This window comes from Bos javanicus, chromosome 7, assembly GCF_032452875.1.
Source record: "Bos javanicus breed banteng chromosome 7, ARS-OSU_banteng_1.0, whole genome shotgun sequence".
In the NCBI taxonomy this organism is placed as follows: domain Eukaryota; kingdom Metazoa; phylum Chordata; class Mammalia; order Artiodactyla; family Bovidae; genus Bos; species Bos javanicus.
The window spans coordinates 74,612,002-74,631,867 of NC_083874.1; the positions used below are offsets into that span (position 1 = coordinate 74,612,002).

General features: G+C 40.8%; 1 protein-coding gene across 3 annotated transcripts in view; it reads right to left on the reverse strand.

Moving 5' to 3' along the window:
• LOC133251608 (craniofacial development protein 2-like) overlaps positions 1-19,866 on the reverse strand; it is a 278,918-nt gene that overhangs the window by 182,061 nt on the left and 76,991 nt on the right. For 2 of the 3 annotated variants that reach the window (XM_061424264.1, XM_061424266.1), the window contains exon 2: positions 5,845-5,980. In XM_061424264.1, coding sequence (XP_061280248.1) covers positions 5,845-5,963 — 119 coding nt within the window. In that variant the 5' untranslated portion in view covers positions 5,964-5,980. Of the gene's footprint in view, positions 1-5,844; positions 5,981-16,410; positions 16,550-19,866 lie in introns of those variants that run through there. The other variant, XM_061424265.1, reaches the window with a different exon arrangement.

Below are 19,866 nucleotides of genomic sequence, written 5' to 3' on the forward strand. Positions count from 1 at the left end.
CTCTCTCTTGCTTCTCTAAGAAGTTTCTAGTTGTCTAATGATGTTCACAATAAGAAGAGGGATATGGACAAGAGACTGAGTCTCACCTGAAGTCTCTGAACAGAAGAGAGAAATCTGAGTCCCTTCCACTGCTCACAGGGACCCAGAATCATTATGAAAGGGCTGCCAAGGAGAGGCTGGGGATGTTGCAAGTTTGTGCGTGTGCTAAGTCGCTTCAGCCGTGTCTGACTCTGAGACCCCATGGACTGTAGCCCACCAGGCTCCTCTGTCATGGAATTTTCCAGGCAAGAATACTGGAGTGGGTTGTCATTTTCTCCTCCAGGGGATCTTCCTGAACCAGGCATCAAACCCACGTCTTCTGCATTTCCTGCATTGGCAGGTCAATTCTTTACCACTACGCCACCTAGGAAGCCCCAAAAGCCTACAGCATGTAGTATTCCCAGGCAATTTATCCAAGTACTAACCAGGCCTGACCCTGCTTAGCTCCCTAGATCAGACGAGACTGGGCACATTCAGGGCAGTAAGGGATGAACTAATTTAGTAATGAAAAATATTCACAGAGAAAACATGCTCAAAAGCCATGACTGAGAACCCTAAATACATTTTCATCACAAACTTACTGGAAAAATCATATAATATGGGAGAGTTTAAGTTTTAGAATCAGAAAGACTTCCCTGGTGGCCCAATTGATAAAACTTCATGCCCTCATGCAGAGGGCCTGGGTTCGATCCCTGGTTGAGGAATTAAGATCCCACATGTTGTGACTAAGCCTGCATGCCACAGCTACAGAAGCCTGAGCACCACAAGGGAGACCCAGCACAGCCGGAAAAAAAAAAAAAAAAAGAAGAATCAGAAAGACCTGAATTCAAATCATAACAATCCACCCCTGGCATATAATTTGGACAAGTTATTAAAAATCTCTCTCTGTTTGCTCTTTGGCAAAATGAGGATAACAATACCTGTCTCATGAGTGCTTTTGAAGAACTGAGTTAATATGTGTAAATTGTACATATGTGTGCTCTCAAGTCACTCAGTCGTGTCTGACTCTTTGCAACCCATGGACTGTAGCCCACCAGGCTCCTCTGCCCATGGAATTCTCCAAACAAGAAAACTGAAGTGGGTTGCCATCTCCTCCTCCAGGAGATCTTCCCGACCCAGGGATCGAATCCACGTCTCCTGCATTGGCAGGTAGGCTCTTTACTGCTGAGCTACCAGGGAAGTAAGGATTCTTTACCACTGTGCCATAATGATGTCCCCAGGTCAACTTAGAAAAAAGAAGAAATCCAGAGACTTTGTACTGAAGTGAAAAATAATATCAATCAGTAAAATTTATTGTAAACTTACTGTGACCTTCAAAGCTGGGGTGTTGTGGAATATTTTAAAATTCTGGTTTTGCCATATAAATCAAATAATAAACTCCTGAGGGTCATGGATGAAACTATGAGCACTACAAAAAGTAAAAAGGAGACATCTATGTAGAAAGAAGGACAATAAGAAGGCAATGGGAGCTGAGCCTTACAGAATGAGCAAATGAGAAACAGAAAAAGCAAGAGAGGAGATAGCAATTCATAGAGGAATTTCACAGTGTGTGTGCATGTGTGTGTGAGAGACAGCAACAGAAAGGGACAGAGATAGAGAGAGTAGATCAAGGAGAGGGAGAAGAGAGACAGAACCGTGAGTTGGGTACCCAGTGAAGGCCAGTACTGCATTCATTGCCTTACATGTGGCTGTGCTATGCTTAGTTGCTCAGTCATGTCCAACTCTCTGCAACCCCATGGACTGTAGCTTACCAGGCTCCTCTGTCCATGGGGATTCTCCAGGCAAGAATACTGGAGTGGGTTGCCATGCCCTCCTCCAGAGGATCTTCCCAACCCAGGGATCCAACCCATGTCACCCACATTGCTGGTGGATTCTTTACCATCTAAGCCACCAGGAAAGCCCAAGAATACTGGAATGGGTAGCCTATTCCTTCTCCAGGGTATCTCCAGGGTATCTTCCCAGCCCAGGAATTGAACCTGGGTCTCCTGCATTTCTCCTGCAAGAATCTCCGGCGGATTCTTTATCAGCTGAGCTACCAGAGAAGCCCAGCCTTACATAGTAATCACATTTAATCATCAGAACACATCTGCAGGTATTATCTCCATTTTAGAGATAAAGAAACTGAGGTTATAGAGGTTAGAACACAGAGCTATCCAGCAGTGACAGAGGCAGGATTTGAATCCAGGTTTGCCCAATGCAGTACTTAGGCTTTTCCCAACATCACAGTTGTCAAGTCATGATAAACATGATCAGACTGGAGTGTTCTGTTGTTGAGGAAGGCATACATTTTTATTCAGAATGTCCGTCTTGTGACAAAAACTTCAATTTTCTTGAATTCCAAGATTGAAATAAATATCCCACTCTCTTTAAAGTATAGGAATTCAGCTCTTTCCCCCTTAAGCAAAAATTGCTTTGCTGTTGTTCAGTTGCTTAGTCATGTCTGACTCTTTGCCACCGCATGGACTACAGCATGCCAGCCCCCCTGTCTACTCTCTTCTGGAGTTTGCCCTGATTCACATCCATTGCGTTGGTGATGCTATCTAACCACCTCATCCTCTGCCGCTCCTTTTCCTTTTGCCATCAATCTTTTCCCAGCACCAAAGCTTGCTTAGCAGATCCAAAAACCCCTGCAAAGACTACTTTTCTTTTGATAAACTAAATTCCCTTCTCATCTACCTCCTAGCCCCAGCAAATTTTGTTTCTCACTCAGAGAGGAATTGATTTTCATTGGTATTCAATTGAAGTAGGGAAGGTCACAGCTTAGAACATTGGAAATGTATTGTCTAAAGAGCACAGTTTGTATCTTGCTTCCAAGAGAAGATCTTTAAAGATGCCTTGGCTTCGCTGACTTTTCTTCCCCTCCTGCATCCAAGAAACACCCTCCAGGGAGAAAGGCGATTTCAAATCTCACACTGCAGAGGCTCTGGGGCAGTCAGCTGCTGAATGCAGATTAGCCTAGTCCTTCTCTTTTGAGATAAATGGAATCTAAGGAGAGTTTTAAAAGTTTTTAAGCAATCCTTAGGGCCTAGACTACGTTTTGATCAGACCAAGAAACAAGGTTTCTTGTTTTGATCAGACCAAGACCAAGGTTCCAATCTGAAAGCCAAATAGGAGCCTAGATCCTCATTGAGTTTATTTTTATTTTCCAGATCCTCCTTTACATTGAGAATATATAAACATTTTCAATTACTGTAAGTCCCCTATGTACTAATCTTCACATTTTGAACTTTCAAAGACACGAACATGCATGCCAGCCTCTGTATGCCAGCTGTTATACTGTACTACTGTACTTTTCAAGGTACTGTACTCGAAGATTTAAAATGTTTTCTTTATTTTTGTGTTTGTTTTTTATGTGCATACTATTTGTGTGAAAATTATTACAAACCTATTACAGTATAGTACCATATAGCCAATTGCGTAAGTTGGGTACCTAAGCTAATTTTGTTGAACTATGAACAAACTGGACTTACAAATGGGCTCTCAGAATAGAACTTGATGCTTATGTAGGGGACTTATTATATTCTAGCCATTAAGTTGTTCTCCTTTGCTAAAGTGCATCCTGGAAAGGAGGTTTGTCCTTAAAATGGTGAGCATGAGGACTGAATTATTCTGCAGTTTCCTGAGAAAGAGCTCAGTAAAATCTGGAAGCATTTGAGGGTATTCTTAATTACTCAGACAGAATTATCAAAGCACACAGTGGCTCCATCTATCCCTTCCTAGTATCTCACTCTAATTTTCTTTTTTACAATGTAGATATTTTACATAAAATTGTCTGAAGAAAAACAGACTATACTTGAGGGAGCAAATGTTAGGCCAGCCTTTCTCTGCTGTGACTGGTACTGGTGAAGGTCTTGAATATTCATGAGGAATACTTTTTAAAAATCACAAGGAGTGATTATCACTTCTTTTTCCTTTTCCCCAACATTTTCCCACACTGACTAGAATAATTCAAAGCTTTGGGCTGGGCACAAACCAGATTACATAATTTATAAGTTTCAGTTGCAATGAGTAGCCAAATTTGAAGCTCACAGGAGCTTCAAAGGAGCTCCTTTCTGAGTGAATATTCCTGGGAACACAGGAAGCTCTCCTTCACCTGCAGCTCCACTGAGGTAGAGAGCAAATGAAGACGATCTAGGAAGTTGACTACCAATAGCTGTAAACCAAAGATTCAAAAAGAAGGCTAACCTTGGAAAAACGATGCTATGTACTAACACATGTGCCAGGCCAATGGCAAAAGTTTTGCATTCATTTCCTCACTTAACTCTTACAACTCTATGAGAGGCATCACTATCATCCGCTTTTCACATATGAGGAAATAGGCATAGAGTGAGAGGTAAGTAAGTGGAAGAGCCAAAGTTTATGCCAGGCAGTATAACCCTGAAACAGGAGGGAAGGGGGCAGGGCACAATCCCTAAAGAATGACAGAGCCCTTGAGGATACAACAAAATCTGATTAGAACCAATTAGGCCCAAGATGGTGGAAGATTTAACTTCCAGTAGACCTTGAGCCTCATTGTACGCTTACTGTAAAACATTAGCTAAATGACTTACCCACAGGTGCCAGGACAGTTCTGAGGCTAACTGTAAGGTCAAAAAGTGAGCAGTGGCCTAATTCCTGGATATCTCCATCTCTTCTCCAAAATAATTAGAAAAATCCTCCCACTCATTAGCCCATGAAATTACCCAGCCCATAAAGCTAACTATTCCTCTGGGCTTCTGAGATGGCCCACACACTGTCTGTGGAATGTGTTTCTCCCAAGGCTGTTCTCGCCTTTTGAGACAGACCACATTCTGTCTATGAGATGTGTATTTCTCAAAATAAATTCGCTTCTTACCCTACGGCGTTTTGTCTCATTAGAAAGTTCTTTCTGTGCTGAGATGTAAAGAACCTGAACTTCGGTAGGTCCTGAGACCAGCGTTGTGGGTTTCATTAAAAGACAGTGGGTAAGGCCCGTGAGTTAAGGACTTGAGTCATCCTGCTCACTTGTATACCTCCAAAATCCTAGAACAGTGTGTGGCACACAGTAGGTGTCTAATGATTGTCTAACTATTTAATTATATAGTTAAATGATGAAAATATGAATAAATGAAGTTTTCAATCTAGCTTGTTCCCTTGATCTTCAGATTTCTTGGGTACAGAAAACAGGACACTCTGGGAAGCATGAACGATACCACCAAGTGAAGAATCCCTCCCCCAGCTATTTCTCTGGTATCGACTCAGCCACCAGACATGTATGGTGGCAGTGCAGCCCCCGCCCACATCCCTGCAGATATTTTTTTCTTATTACTCTGTAGTGCTAATTAGTCTCCGTCGTGTGATTCCCTGACATCATTCTTTTCCAGCATTTAACACAGTGGGATTTGAGAGCAAGAGAAAAGGAAAAATTTGCCTCTGCACATTTGTCCACAGTCTCAACAGGAAGTCCACGGAATTGCTGCCTCAGAACTGCCTGAGGTGTCTGCCGCAGACGGGATTCCAGGGGCCAGTTTCAGACTTTTGGCCTCAGGATCTCAGGGCATGGGGCCCAGGAAACTGAATGTTTAACCAGCTTCCCATGTAATTACTGTACAGATCCATGTCAGTGAAGCACCACTATCAAATCTCTTCCCCCACAAAGGAGGCTACAAGTTCTTTTTAAAAATCCCTGATGTTGGGCTCCAGCATTTCAGGAGATCTCTTCGAGGAGAGTCTATTTCCCTCCATGATGAAATTGTCTACTCTCTCCCAACGTCTTCTACTATGGGACCTCCCTTAGACCTGCCCAGCTTCCCTGGGTTAATCCTCTGGCTGAGCAGTGTGCCTGACCTGAAGACAGCATCCTTCCTGGGTACCTGTTGATCATCTTCCTTGGTGCATCCTTGGTAGTCCAAGAGCAGCAGTGGCCCATCCAGACCAAGCCCAAGCACATAGAACTCCAGGTCCATCTGCTCCTGGCCTCCACCTGTAGGGCAAGAATTTGAACATCTGTGAACCAGTCTAGGTCACTTGCATTCCCCTTCTCCCAAATGCTGTTATTCAAAGGTAAGTATAAGACTTCCCTTCAGGTGCAGTGGATGAGTCCACCTGCTGAGGTAGGGAACACAGGTTCTACCCCTGTTCTAGGATGATCCCACAAGTCTCAGAGCAACTAAGCCCATGTGCCACAATACTGAGCCCATGCTCTGGAGCCCAAGAGCCACAGCTGCTGAAGCCTGTGCGCCTAGAGCCTGTGCTCCACAACAAGAGAAGTCACCACCATGAGTAGCCTATGCACCCCAGCGAAGAGCAGCCCCCACTTGCTGCAACTAGAGAAAGCCTGCTCACAGAAACAAAGACACACACACACACACACACAAATAAAATAAAGGAAAGTATAGCATCAGGTTTAAGAATGTAGATTCTGGACCCTGACCAAACCCACATCTCAGCTTGGCAACTGACTGTGAGCTAATTTTGTTCTTTGCCCTAAGTTTCTCCACTTGTAATAGTACCTCCCTCTTAGGATGCCCACAAGATTAAATGAACATGCTTAAAGCATGTAAGTGTGTAAGTGTGAATTGCTGCTATTCTTGATATTGTTGTTGTTACCATTATTCAGGTAAAATAAGATATCAAAAGCATCTAAGGAGAGGCTTAGAGTGGGGAAAATATACAATGAATATGAACCCTAAGGGGAACTCAGTGAAAAAAAGAGGAGTTCATCACCCCTGTCTTTCTATATATGCGATGTGAATAAGGGCAGTTTACACATATGACAGTGTCCTTTTCTCCCAGTGATATCAGCTGACCTTTCACCACATTAACTCCTTAAGTACAGAAGCCATACCCTAAAGACAAGTTTACATCTTCCTTTACCCCTGAAGAAGGGATAGGCTATCCATTCCAGTATTCCTGCCTGGAAAATTCCATGGATAGAAGAGCCTAGCAGCTACAGTGCACAGGGTCACAGAGTCAGACACGACTGAGCGACTTCCACTTTCACTTTAATATGAAATATATTCAGATTTTTTTCAGTCTTTTTGTGACTCTTTGAGTAAGAAGATAAGAATCTGAGGGAACTGGGAAACATAAATTTTCCTAGGCCTCAGTTTACCATTAAATAAAAGGGTTGAATTTAGACTACCCAGCTCTGGTATCTTACAATGCACTGTGCTGCCAAGCTTAGCTGACTCAGCTGAGCTGCAGAAAGTTAAGCCTCCTGATCATCACTGCACTACTGCCTTAAGAGCAAAGCATGGCCCTTGATTTTCAATCACATGCCAAAAATGTGGTGAGGAGGCTATAGATGGGAAGTTATGGCAAAGAGACTAGAACAAAGAATGGGTAGAAAGAGAAAGAATGTACACAGAACATTGGTCTCAAGGCATTCAATTTTAAAAACTGTACTACAGACTTAGAATGTATGCAAGATATATCATACAGCAACAAAAGATTGAAAATACATGTGCAGCAATAGAAGTGGGTTAAACAAATTATGGCCTTCCCAGGTGGCGCTAGTGGTAAAGAACCCGCCTGCCAAGGCAGGAGACATAAGAGATGTGAGTTCAGTCCCTGGGTTGGAAAGATCCCCTGGAGGACAGCATGGCAACCCACTCCAGTATTCTTACCTGAAGAATCCCACGGACAGAGGAGCCTGGCAGGCTACAGTCCGTGGGGTTGCAAAGAGTCAGACACAACTGAAGCAACTTAGCACACACGCACACAAATGAGTTGAGGTAGAATCACAAAATAAAATGCTAAGCAGCCTTTAACAATAATTAGGCAGCTCACATTTTATAAATCTTGTTAAGAAAAGATGTCCAAGGCATACTGTTATATGAAAAAAACAGTATATAAAATATTTTATCTCTCTGTCACATACAAACACACACGTACTTTTATACATACATAGACTATCAATGAACAATGCATAAACCAGCCTTTTTATGAATACCTTTTCAAATCTTTAGAATTTTGAACCACATACTACTTGTTAAAAAGTAAATAAACATTAATTTAAAATTTAAATGTATTACAATTCCCACAGTGGTGATAACAGATAGAAAAGTATGCTATTTGGGAACACAATGTATATTATATACTATATGCATGTAAAGCAAGCATATGAAAATCTACTGATGTAAATTAAAGCAAAAATAGCCTCAATAATATGATACCTGGGAATTTCTTTAATATGAAAGGAGAGGAAATGGATCGAGGTTTAGATGAAAACATGACTGGTCATGAATTGGTAAATGTTGAAGCTGGTGATGGGTACACAGGGATCTTTTCACTTTCTTAAAGTATATAGGGGTTCTGTCTATATTTGTAAATGACTAAAATTTTCACAAGAGAAAGTATTTTTAAATGGCTTCATTAGGAGTCTATAAATAAGTAGACAGACTATATATAGGGCTCTGAGGTCGATCAAATTGATTGCAGAATATGAAGTTTGTGAGTGCAGATCTAGTAAAGAGAAAGAAAGCTTTTAGTGTTTAGAACAAGGAGCACTGGCTCTCAGGCAGCCTTGAGAGTCAGACTAGGCTGGAAGTGACCTAACTCAGGAAGAAGCTGACAACATGTTACCCTGGAGACAATACTTAAAATGACAATTTTTTAATTAGGATTATTTTTAGACAAGTTCTAGGTTCATTTAAAAATACAGGGGAAGGTACAGAGATTTCCCACATCTCTCCTGCCCAAACACACGCATAACCCTCCCCACTACCAACATCCCCCACCAGAGTGGTGCATTTGTTACAACTGATGAACTTATACTGACACATGATAATCACCCAAAGTCCATCATCCACCCTAGGGTTTACTCTCGGTGTTGTACATTCTATGGATTTGGACAAATGTATATTGACATGTACCCATCGTTACAGTACCATACAGAGAAGTTTCACTGTCCTAAAAATCCTCTGTGCTTTGCCTATTGATCTCTCCCTCTCCTTTAACCCCTGGAAACCAATGATCTTTTCAATCTCCATAGTTTTTCCTTTCCTAGAAGGTCATATAGTTGGAATCATACAGTACGTAACTGACATCATTTAAAATATATTGTAACTAACTTTTTTAGATCTTTCTAAACCTGGACCACCATCCCAGCAAGGTGTTCAGGCTTTAAAAATAGAAAATAATCCAGTTTTTTTTAATTGGGTATTTCTTACAGCTTCCATGCTCCATCTGCATGTATACAAGGGTAAGAAATAGCAGTAGAATATGTTGCAATTTATTTCAATATTTTTACATCTTGAACAAATTCAGATATTCTGATCTTAAAAGGAATTGAATTATGTCAAATTTGAATTATGTCAAATTCAAGGAATATGACATAAAAAATGGTATTTCTATTTTAAACTCAAGGTGCTCAAGAGTTCACCAGATGCATTTCCTACATCTGGCTCACACAATTTCTCACTGTGTTTCTACTGAACTCCTGAGTGACCAAAATGTACCATGTAAGACCATAAAGGTATATCAGATCCTGATACCTGGAGGACCCAGCACTTCTTGTCAGTATCATTGAAACAAGAAAGATGAGCGTCTCAGATGCTAGTTTAGTGTTTTAAATTTTCTTCCATTGCTTGTTGTTGTTCAGTCACCCAGTCGTGTCTGACTCTTTGCGCCTCCATGGACTACAGCATGCCAGGCCTCCCTCTCCCTCACCATCTCCCAGAGTTTGCCCAAGTTCATGTCCATTGCATCAGTGATACCATCCAGCCACCTCATCCTCTGATGCCCTCTTCTCCTTCTGCCCTCAATCTTCCCCAGCAGCAGGGTCTTTTCCAACGAGTTGGCTGTTCTCATCAGGTGACCTAAATATTGGCACTTCAGCATCAGTTCTTCCAGTGAGAATTCAGGGTTGATTTCCTTTAAAATTGACTGATTTGATCTCCTTGATGTCCAAGGGACTCTCAAGAGTCTTCTCCAGCACCACAGTTTGAAGGCATCAATTCTTTGGCACTCTGCCTTCTTTACGGTCCAGCTCTCACAAACATATGTGACCACGGGAAAGACCAAATCCTTGACGATACGGACCTTTTGTCGGCAAAGTGATGTCTTTGCTTTTCAACACACTATCTAGGTTTGTCATTGTTTTCCTTCCAAGAAACAGTCGTTTTCTGCTTTCACAGCTTCAGTCACCATCCACAGTGATTTTAGAGTCTAAGAAGAGGAAATCTGTCACTGCTTCCATCTTTTCCCCTTCTATTTGCCATGAAATGATGGGGCTGGATGCCATGAATTTACAGCTATCTAAATGGTGATTCTTCAAATTTTCCTTTAGAAATACACCATTTTCAATATGCAATGAACTTAAGGGCTCCTTTCCTCTACAAAGAATTAGACATGTTCGATCCACCATTTTATTCACTTACAAAAAGTAGGAACCAACTGTAGGTTCCATTAGAGTGGAGAATTTTGTTCACTGAGTATTGATTCTTTGTTCCTGGGTTCCTTTCTCCTCTCCCAAACATTGCTTCCCTTTTTATATGTGTTGTAAGAAAAAGGGGCACTGGCTTTGCTTTTGCAGACCTAGTTGCAAGCACTGGCTTCTGTTACTCAGTGCTGACTTGCTTTATATCTCTAAGTAACTGATTATCTATTTCTTTATCAATAAAAATGGAGATAAAAGACTTATCTAACTGATTAGATAGAAGTCTTGGAAATGAAAATGGAAAGCCCTACAAAATCATCATGTGTTACATGCTGATATAAGCTGCTTTCCTGCTGCTTAAAAGATACATGCTGCCTCTTTCAAGTCCTGAATCTACCTGCTGTATACCTTTTCCTCCACACAGACTTACTTTGCCTTTCCCACTTCCCAAAGAGCCTCACCCAGACTGGCCTCCATCTCCACCATTTCACTGAAACTGGTTAGATGAAGATCACCAGTCACTTCCATGCTGTAAAGATCTATTGGCTGTTTTCAGTCAATACCTTTCCAGACATCTCTCCAGAACTGATCAATTTCTGTAAACACTCTTTCCTAAATTTACGCTCTGATCTTCCACTCTTCTAGTATTTCACAGGCCAATCTGGTGACTCTTCAACCTCCTTTGCTAGTTCTGTCTGTTAAATTAAATTTTTTTTAATTTCTGAAATATTTTGTTTAAATAAGAAATTAGCAGAGATTGAGGTTTCTCTTGGTGGTGGTGGTGTACCTTCATACATGCAGAGGAAGAACATTCTCCTGGTTTAACAAAGAAAATTCTTGAATATTTACACTTCTTCAAAAGTAAAGTCAACAGAAATATTATTTGCAGGGGAGAGGGCAACACATTCTCAAGAAAAAGTAAGGAGACTTATAGACATTTTAGAAGTTAGAGGTTATTCTCATAGGGCCTATCAATATGTGAAGTCTCAGTGTTTTATAAGATGCTATTGTTAAAAGTATCTATTGCAAGGAGAAATATATGATGCAAAACAGAATCTGCTTTTCGTCAGTGACAAGATAAGGTGGAAATTTTTCTCCTCGTGGCATAAAGGTTTCTTGCACCAACAATTGGAGGAGGCTAGAGTTTGAGGTCTAATTACTGGAATTCCATTAGCTAGTTAGCAAAAGAAGCATGACTGATACTATGAAACTTAAAGGGCAGAGGGAAGGTAAGACAAGATTTTTAATAAATGTGAACACACAATGTTTTGCAATCTGGGGGGCCAGATTCAAAATATTTAAGTCCCTCTGTGCTCAGTCCCAGACCCCCTACTACTTCTTGTGGCCTCAATTAACACCTCTTTACAAGTGACTACCAGATTATATCTCTAACCTAACTTCTCTTCTAAGCTCCTGACTACAATCTCAAAATAGAAGAGTTACAAGCACCTCAGTATTATCAGATCCAAAACAGAACTCCTGGTTTCTGGTCCCTATAACCTCTCCCTCCCCTCTGTCACTGATATCTAACCTGATGGCACCATTCAGCACCTACCCATCCTTGACTCTCCTATTTTCTTCACACTCCTCTAAAGTTATGCACTCTCTCATCAAGTCTTATCTATTCTACTTTTAACCTGTGTCTGGATTCTATGAGCTTTTTCTTCAGCTCTACTGCCACTATCCACATCCAGGCCATGATCATCTCTTCTCTGGACTATTACAATCAACTTCTAATCGATTTTCTGCTCTTATCCTTGCCCCAGTACGATTCATTCTCCCTAGAACATCAGCGGGATCCTTTTAAAATCATAAATAACAACACTTAAGGCCCTTGCTTAAATCCTCTCAATGGCTTTCCCTTGTATTTACAAAACGATCCAAGATCCTTAAAGAGCCCCCATGCTCCGGTGGCTGGCTCTCTATTCATTCTGACCTCATTTCACCCCCTCTCCCTCTCACGAACACATTTCACTCATAACAGCTTTTTTTCAGGTCCTCTAACATGCCACCTTCTTTTCTACTTCAATACCAGTAAACATACTCATCCCACTACCTGGAATATCCTTCTACTCAAAACTTTAAAACTGGGGTCCCCAACCTCCAGAACCTAATGTCTGATGACCTGATGTAATAATAATAGAAATAAAGTACACAATAAATGTAATGTGACTGCATCGTCTCGAAACCATCCCCCACCCCCAGTCCATGGAAAAACTGTCTTCCACGAAACCTGCACCTGGTGCCAAAAAAGTTGGGGACCGCTGCTTGAAAGACGAGAACCATCTTACCATTCAAGGTTCAGCTCAGCTGTCACCTCTCCAGAGAGGCTTCCCTGTTGTTTTCCCTTATGACAATGTGTTTCCATTTTGCTAAGTATTTCTTTGTTTACTTGTCACTGTCTGATTCACCCACAAGGCCACACTGTGTGAAGACACAGACCACAACTTCTTGGTTCTTCATTGCACACCAGCACCCAGCATTGAGCCTGGAGTGGAGGAGGATGCTTCTCTAGTCTGTTCATAAAAATCCTGTTTGCAAATGAATGTACAAATTTTAGGATGATAAAAAGCAGAGAATCCTCATAAATAATATTTTTCCTAATTCTTCAATGGTAAAAAGAGAAAAATCTTCAACTAATCTCATGATCATGGTAATTCTTTAATATGGCAGGATGAGGGCAGCGTGAGGCCTGTCCTGTTCACTGAGGATGTTTTTCATTATTTATTGCCTTCATCCATCAGTTGCCCATAGCACGGCCCTAATGACAACCAACTGCGTCTCCAGATATGGCCACATGTCCACTAGGGAGTAAAATCACACCTAACTGGAAACCATTGACCTGCGTCATCAACACTTAATATGTCATTTAATCCCCCACAAAGATAAAAATAAAAACATTAAGTGAGGAAGTTAATGAACCAAGAGCATAAGTTACCTGTTTAAGGCCTCAAAGAATTAGGAGTAGAAAGGGGAGCAAAATTCAGCAAACAAACCTCCCAATTAATGCTGAAGTAGACTTCCGGTTCATAAACACCTGGTTGATCTGCTTTGGTGAATATATTTGTTTTGAAAGAAAACAGTAATTATATTCCCATCAAAGTTAACATTAATTAATGTCAAGTCATTGGAAAGACAGCTACATTGAACTGACAAAAATTCTTTGAGGCTGGAATTGTTTTCTCCAGTCTTGAAGAAGCCTTACATCTAATGCTTGGCTTCTAACTCTACTGATACATCAGTGCAGCTTTTAAACAAAATTATTTTAAATAAAATGTTATGTCTCATTGTTATCTTTTCCCAATAAAATCTCAGAATCACATAAGTATTCTAGATTTTAGCTACTTTTTTGATAATTCATACAATGTACAGTCTGGGCTTTAATGAGTGCTTAAAACACTCTGAATGTGAATTTATTTTCTCATATTTCATGCGTCAGCTTTTCTTATTTCTTAATCAGATTCATTTGTCTTCTGGACCAGGTACAGCTTCTGTTGTCTTAGAGGTAAACCCAAAGTTGTGTTAAGAAAATACTGTCATTATTAAACCTACATAAGCAGAAGATAGAAAGCCCTCACCATAGAATAATATCTACCTACTGTAAATGATTGACTGCTATGAGCCTAGTGCTGTAGTAAGTGCTTCACATACTTTATATCATGTAGGTTTTATAACAGCCCTTTGGTATAAGAACTATTATACCATTTCACCAATGGGATAAACAAGTAAATTAGGTAACTCACCTATATTAATAACCAAATGATATGTCCTACTCGGTGTGACTGAGAATCAACCAATATTGATCATCTCTGATGGCCATTCTAGTTATGAAATCTAATCACTGATTTTCTGAGGGAAAAAAAATCTGAGGATTAAGAAAATCCTCATCTCTCATTCTAGAGGAGCCACAAACCAGAGGTGCTCTGACTCAAGTGGTGACCTTGTATTGAACTAGACATGACATCTAGGAAGTTGAGAAGGAATGCCATCCACTCCTCTAGTACTCCCAGAATTAGACCTTTAGTTTTTGGCTCTGTGGGAAAGGATGACCAACTCCAGGTGTACCCAGGACCATCCTGGTGCTAGCCCTGAAAGTCCTGCATCTGGGAAACCCTACCTATAGATGTGTTCCCTCTCCATTCTCTACCAGATCTCCGTGATGCTAGCTGCCTCTCTACATCTCTAAATCCTCACTTTTTGAAGAAACATTAAGACTTTACTGTGGCAAGACTTGACTACATTAAGACTATGCCAGATACGAAGGATATCAAGGCAAAACTTCCAAATCTCTGAACAGGTACCATCTGGCTGCTGTATTATCTTTCATACTGATAGCCATCCTTTCAAATACTAACTGGGACTAAGACCTACCATCTACCATTATACTCTATAAATAGCATGTCCAGCCTGCCCAGCTCTTCTTCCTCTACCTAGTTACTCTAGCAGCTATCTTGTGTCCACCTGCTGTTCCCATATGGTCTGGTCTATCCACCCAGTGTGCTATGTGCGTGCTCAGTCACTCAGTCATGTCCAGCTTTTTGTGACTCCAAGGACTATAGCCCACCAGGCTCCTCTGCCCCTGAAATTTTCAGGCAAGAATACTGAAGTGGGTTCCTATTCCCTACTCTAGAGGATCTCAACCCAATGACTCAACTCCTAATTCCACACTGACAAAAGCCTCAGTACCTCTTTTCTGGACATACTCATCTTTTCCACTTTGAGAGTGCCATGTTTTGTATGATCATAGGAAATGCAATCATTTTCTTTAGTGTTGATAATCCTTGACCCTCAATTATTCTGAGAAGAATTGAATTGTTAAGTGGTTTCCCACACATTGATATAGACACTTCTTATGAAAGAAAGTAGGAATGATTGAAAAGAGAAAACAAAGAGAATTAGATTCTAAAAAGAAGCCACTTGTCTAACTGGCCTACCTAGCTAAGAGGGCAGCTAGAAGTGGCTAAAAACCTCATGCCGCAGGAGAGCTGTTGAGTCAATGACGTAAGTGTTTTTTCAAGTTCCGGACCATAGATCCTCAAGCAAAACACCAGAAAAAAGGTTATCAGAGGATTTCCATTTTCAAATATAATTGGGAAATCTGGAAATACTGTTTTCTCATCCTCAGTACTTTCATTTCTCTGCCTCCTTAGTTCTATGTTCATTTTTTCCCCTCAACTTCTTGAACTGAACAGTTGGCCCTTATAGCTACTTCCCATAACTGGTTTTCATAAGGAATATATATATATGAATATATTGGTATCAGCTCAGCCATTTATTATCTCTGCTTCCTTAAAGGTATCACTTCATCTTTTAGGACCCCCGTTTATACAACATGAATGGGATGAGAATATCCTAACAAACTAACATATATTAGGATACCTGTCATGGATACCTGTTGCTTTGTCTACCTTATATACATCCCTTTACCTTCTGTCTAGTACTGAGATCTGGCTTATGAGTGAGAAAGGCATTCCTAGTAGCCTGCACTGAGTTTGTGTCACCATAATACACTTCTATCCATCATTTAACTCCCTTCCTCACCAATATTACCCTGAAATTCTTTATGGAACACGCATCTTCCCATTCTTAGTCGTATCCTAGCTGAATAAGCAAGCTATGCTTGCTTAATGCAATTGATATATTCCATCCTTCAGACCACAGGAGGAGGCATGTGACCCAATGCCAGCCATTAATAGGATGGACAAAAGTTAGAAATTGTGTGGGAGCACTGAAAGAGTGCTCTCAGCCTGAAGCAGTGTGAGAAATAAAATCATTTTGATTCAGTAAAGAGAGAAACTCTAGTTGCCAGGGTCATGTACGGAGCCTGAGAATGAAATTAACAATATGGGACACAGCATGGAGAGCTGGGGAGAAATCAGGGATCACCCTGATGACACTGTTTGTAGGCTGAATCCCACCTGAAATCAAATCTGTGTGAGCCATTTGATTCCCTTTTATTGTTTGAGGTAGTTTAAATTGAATTTTCTGTCTCCTGCAAACAAAAAACATTTGAAAGATCATGAGACCCACACCTGGCCAATCAGATCACATCCACCCCTCAGTTTACAGATATCAGGGTTCAAGTGCACACAGAGAAGCCAAGGCAGGAGCTCCCTAGGACCATTCAGCCAGTGCTCTTAGAGAAAGATGTTTCTTTCCTTCCTGGGGGTTGCTAAGCAATCGTTGCCCTCTGCAAGGAAAGAATCTACCTCACAAATGGGTCCCTCTTTGTAATCACATTCTTTGAATTGCAGAATCAAGCAGTACCAAAATCCAGGTCTGGCCTTGATTTTTAGTTATGTAAAACATATTCTTTTTGCTTAATAAGTTTGAATTGTATTTCTGCTATTTATAACCGAAAAGGTCTTGACTAGCCCCTTTATACTAGATTCTTTGGTAACACTTTTATGTATGTGAGAAATCATAATCAACCTCATTTCATAGATGAAGAAACTGTAGCTCAGAGAAGCTAAGTGAGTTGTTCAAGGTTATAGACCAGGAACTTGAGAGCTCATTAAGTTAAAATTTGCTGTTAGTAATTGTGTTAAATGGCTTGCAGATGCTTTCATAAGGTTGGTCACAATTCTCAGACTCTGATTTAGCAGCTAAGCTCTGTGAAACAAAAGGAATGGGGTAGTCTTGATGGATGACCTTACTGGCATGTCCCCAGAAAAGATTTCATCAAAGGTTTACTCTACTAATTCCTTTAAAAAAATTCTTAACAACTATGGATTCTGCTTCTCATGGTCAAATTCAAGTAGTTCAGCATGATTCACTTCCCTATAAAACCAAAGGCGCCTTGCAGGTGGATATTTACCACCTGGTTTAAAGGAATGCATGATATTGGTACCTAAAAGCAGAGTCAGCAACATTTACATTCCACCGCTTACAGACAAAAACCAGGCAGCTTAAGGACGTCAAACAGCAGCATCTTCTGGTGTTCGTTTTTCATTGGTGGTGGTGGTGGTGAGGCTATTGGTGCAGCATTGCTACTATCTGAAAACAGACATTTAAATCCAAGCAGGAAAAATCCTACTAAGAAAATAAACAAACAAACAAAAGCCAGCTTCTATAAAACCACCTAAATGTTAAAAGTCCATCCCATCCCATGGTACATTATGATGTCATGTTCTATCAGTCTTTCCCTCCTTTCCAGAATAAAGAAAATTGCAAGTGGACTGTGACTTTGGTTTTACATTTTTCTTGTACTGCCCAATTACTACTGCTCAGACACTGGAGGGCATTTAGGGCTGGGACTCTTATTTATTCAAAACTTTCAGATGGATTCATCTCTTCTGGATTGGGGAGAGTATGGGTGTAGTACAAGCAGTTGGTCTCAGTCTTGACCCTCAGCCTCTGGACATGGGTAAATCCACAGAACTCTGTCTTAGTGCATTAGTCCCCTGTGGCTGCCATAACAAATTACCACATACTTAAAACAACAAAAATGTATTCTCTTATTACAGTTCGGAGGTCAGAAGTCAAAATGAGTTTTAAAGGACTAATATAAAGGTCTTGGAAAAGCTTGCTCCTTCTAGAGGCTCCAGAGAGAATCCATTCCTTGCCTCTTCCAGGATATAAGGCTGTAAATTCCTTGGCTCCTGTGGCATCACTCCAATACCTGCTCCATTATCACACAGCCTTCTCTACCTCTGTTGTTCTTGCCTCCCACTTATAAAGACCATGGTGATCATCTTTAGGATCCACAGGATAATACATGACAATCTTCCCATATCAAGGCCCTTAACTTAATCATACATCCAAAATGTCTTTGCAACACTGGCAGTCTTCATGGGTTCTGGGAATAAGGAGGTAGGCATCTCTGCTGCTGCTGCGAAGTCGCTTCAGTCGTGTCCAACTCTGTGCGACCCCACAGACGGCAGCCCACCAGGCTCCCCCGTCCCTGGGATTCTCCAGGCAAGAACACTGGAGTGGGTTGCCATTTCCTTCTCCAATGCATGAAAGTAAAAAGTGAAAAGGAAGTCGCTCAGTCATCCGACTCTTCACAACCCCATGGACTGCATCCTACCAGGATCCTCTGTCCATAGGATTCTCCAGGCAAGAATACTGGAGTGGGGTGCCAATGGGAACCATAATTCAGCCCACTACAATACCACAATATGCCACTGGACACTTGGATAGAGAGGCATAATCTAATACAGGAATTTTTAAACAGTCCAGTGAATGAAATCTTAGGTCACTTTCCATACAGAGTAGAATGGGTATAGATGAAAAACAGCCCCACATCTTCCATTGTAGAAACAGTCTAGTTCACAACATGGTACAAATAGGCCAGATCTAGAAAAGGCAGACCCAGGATTTTTTGGTTTAAAAAAAAAAAAAAAAAAGCTGTAGCTATTCCACTTCTTCTCACCAGCTCTGTGAGGCCTTATATATAATATGAATTAATCAGTCTCTCTTTTCTCCTTTGCCTTTTTCTTCTCTTCTTGTCTCAGCTATTTCTAAGGCCTTGCTCCCTGGAAGAAAAGCTATGACCAACCTAGACAACATATTAAAAAGCAGAGACATTACTTTGCCAACAAAGGTCTATCTAGTAAAAGCTATGGTTTTTCCAGTAGTCATGTATGGATGTGAGAGTTGGACTGTAAAGAAAGTTAAGTGCTGAAGAATTGATGCTTTTGAACTGTGGTGTTGGAGAAGACTCTTGAAAGTCCCTTGGACTGCAAGGAGATCCAACCAGTCCATCCTAAAGGAAATCAGTCCTGAATATTCATTGGAAGGACTGATGCTGAAGCTGAAACTCCAATACTTTGGCCACCTGATGCAAAAAACTGACTCATTGGAAAAGATCCTGATGCTGGGAAAGATTGAAGGTGGGAGGAGAAGGAGACGACAGAGGATGAGATGGTTGGATGGCATCACCGACTCGATGGACATGAGTTTGAGCAAGCTCCAGGAGATGGTGAAGGACAGGGAAGCCTGGAATGCTGCAATCTATGGGGTCACAAAGAGTTGGACACGATTTTGCGATTGAACAACAACAATCTCTGAACCTGTTATACTCTCTCTAAAGTGGGGAATACTTACCTACCTCCTAGTGCTGTTGTGAGTATAAAATAATCACATAAAACAATAGCTCAATGCAAAGAATGCAGCTGGTAACACATTAACTATTTGTATAATGTTAATAACAATAATTATTTCTGATTGTTAAACTTGTGAAATAGTTGACTAAATTTCCCAGAAAGGTTTGCAATTTCATAGGTTTTTATAAAAAGCAAGACTAGAAAGCACTTTTTCTCAGAGAATGCTGTAACTTTCAGAAGCAAAGGGGATCATTTTTGCCTGAGGTCTGTCTCTAACAAATAAGAAGAAGTTATTGATCCACAACTGGTTATGCAACCCTGCCCACACTCTTCATAGCAGGAGATTAAAAAGACTAAGATGTATCCTTCATCCTCAGGAGCTTTGCAGTGTAGCTAATGTTGACAAGACTAACTTATTTAAAACGCAGAGCAAAATAAGAG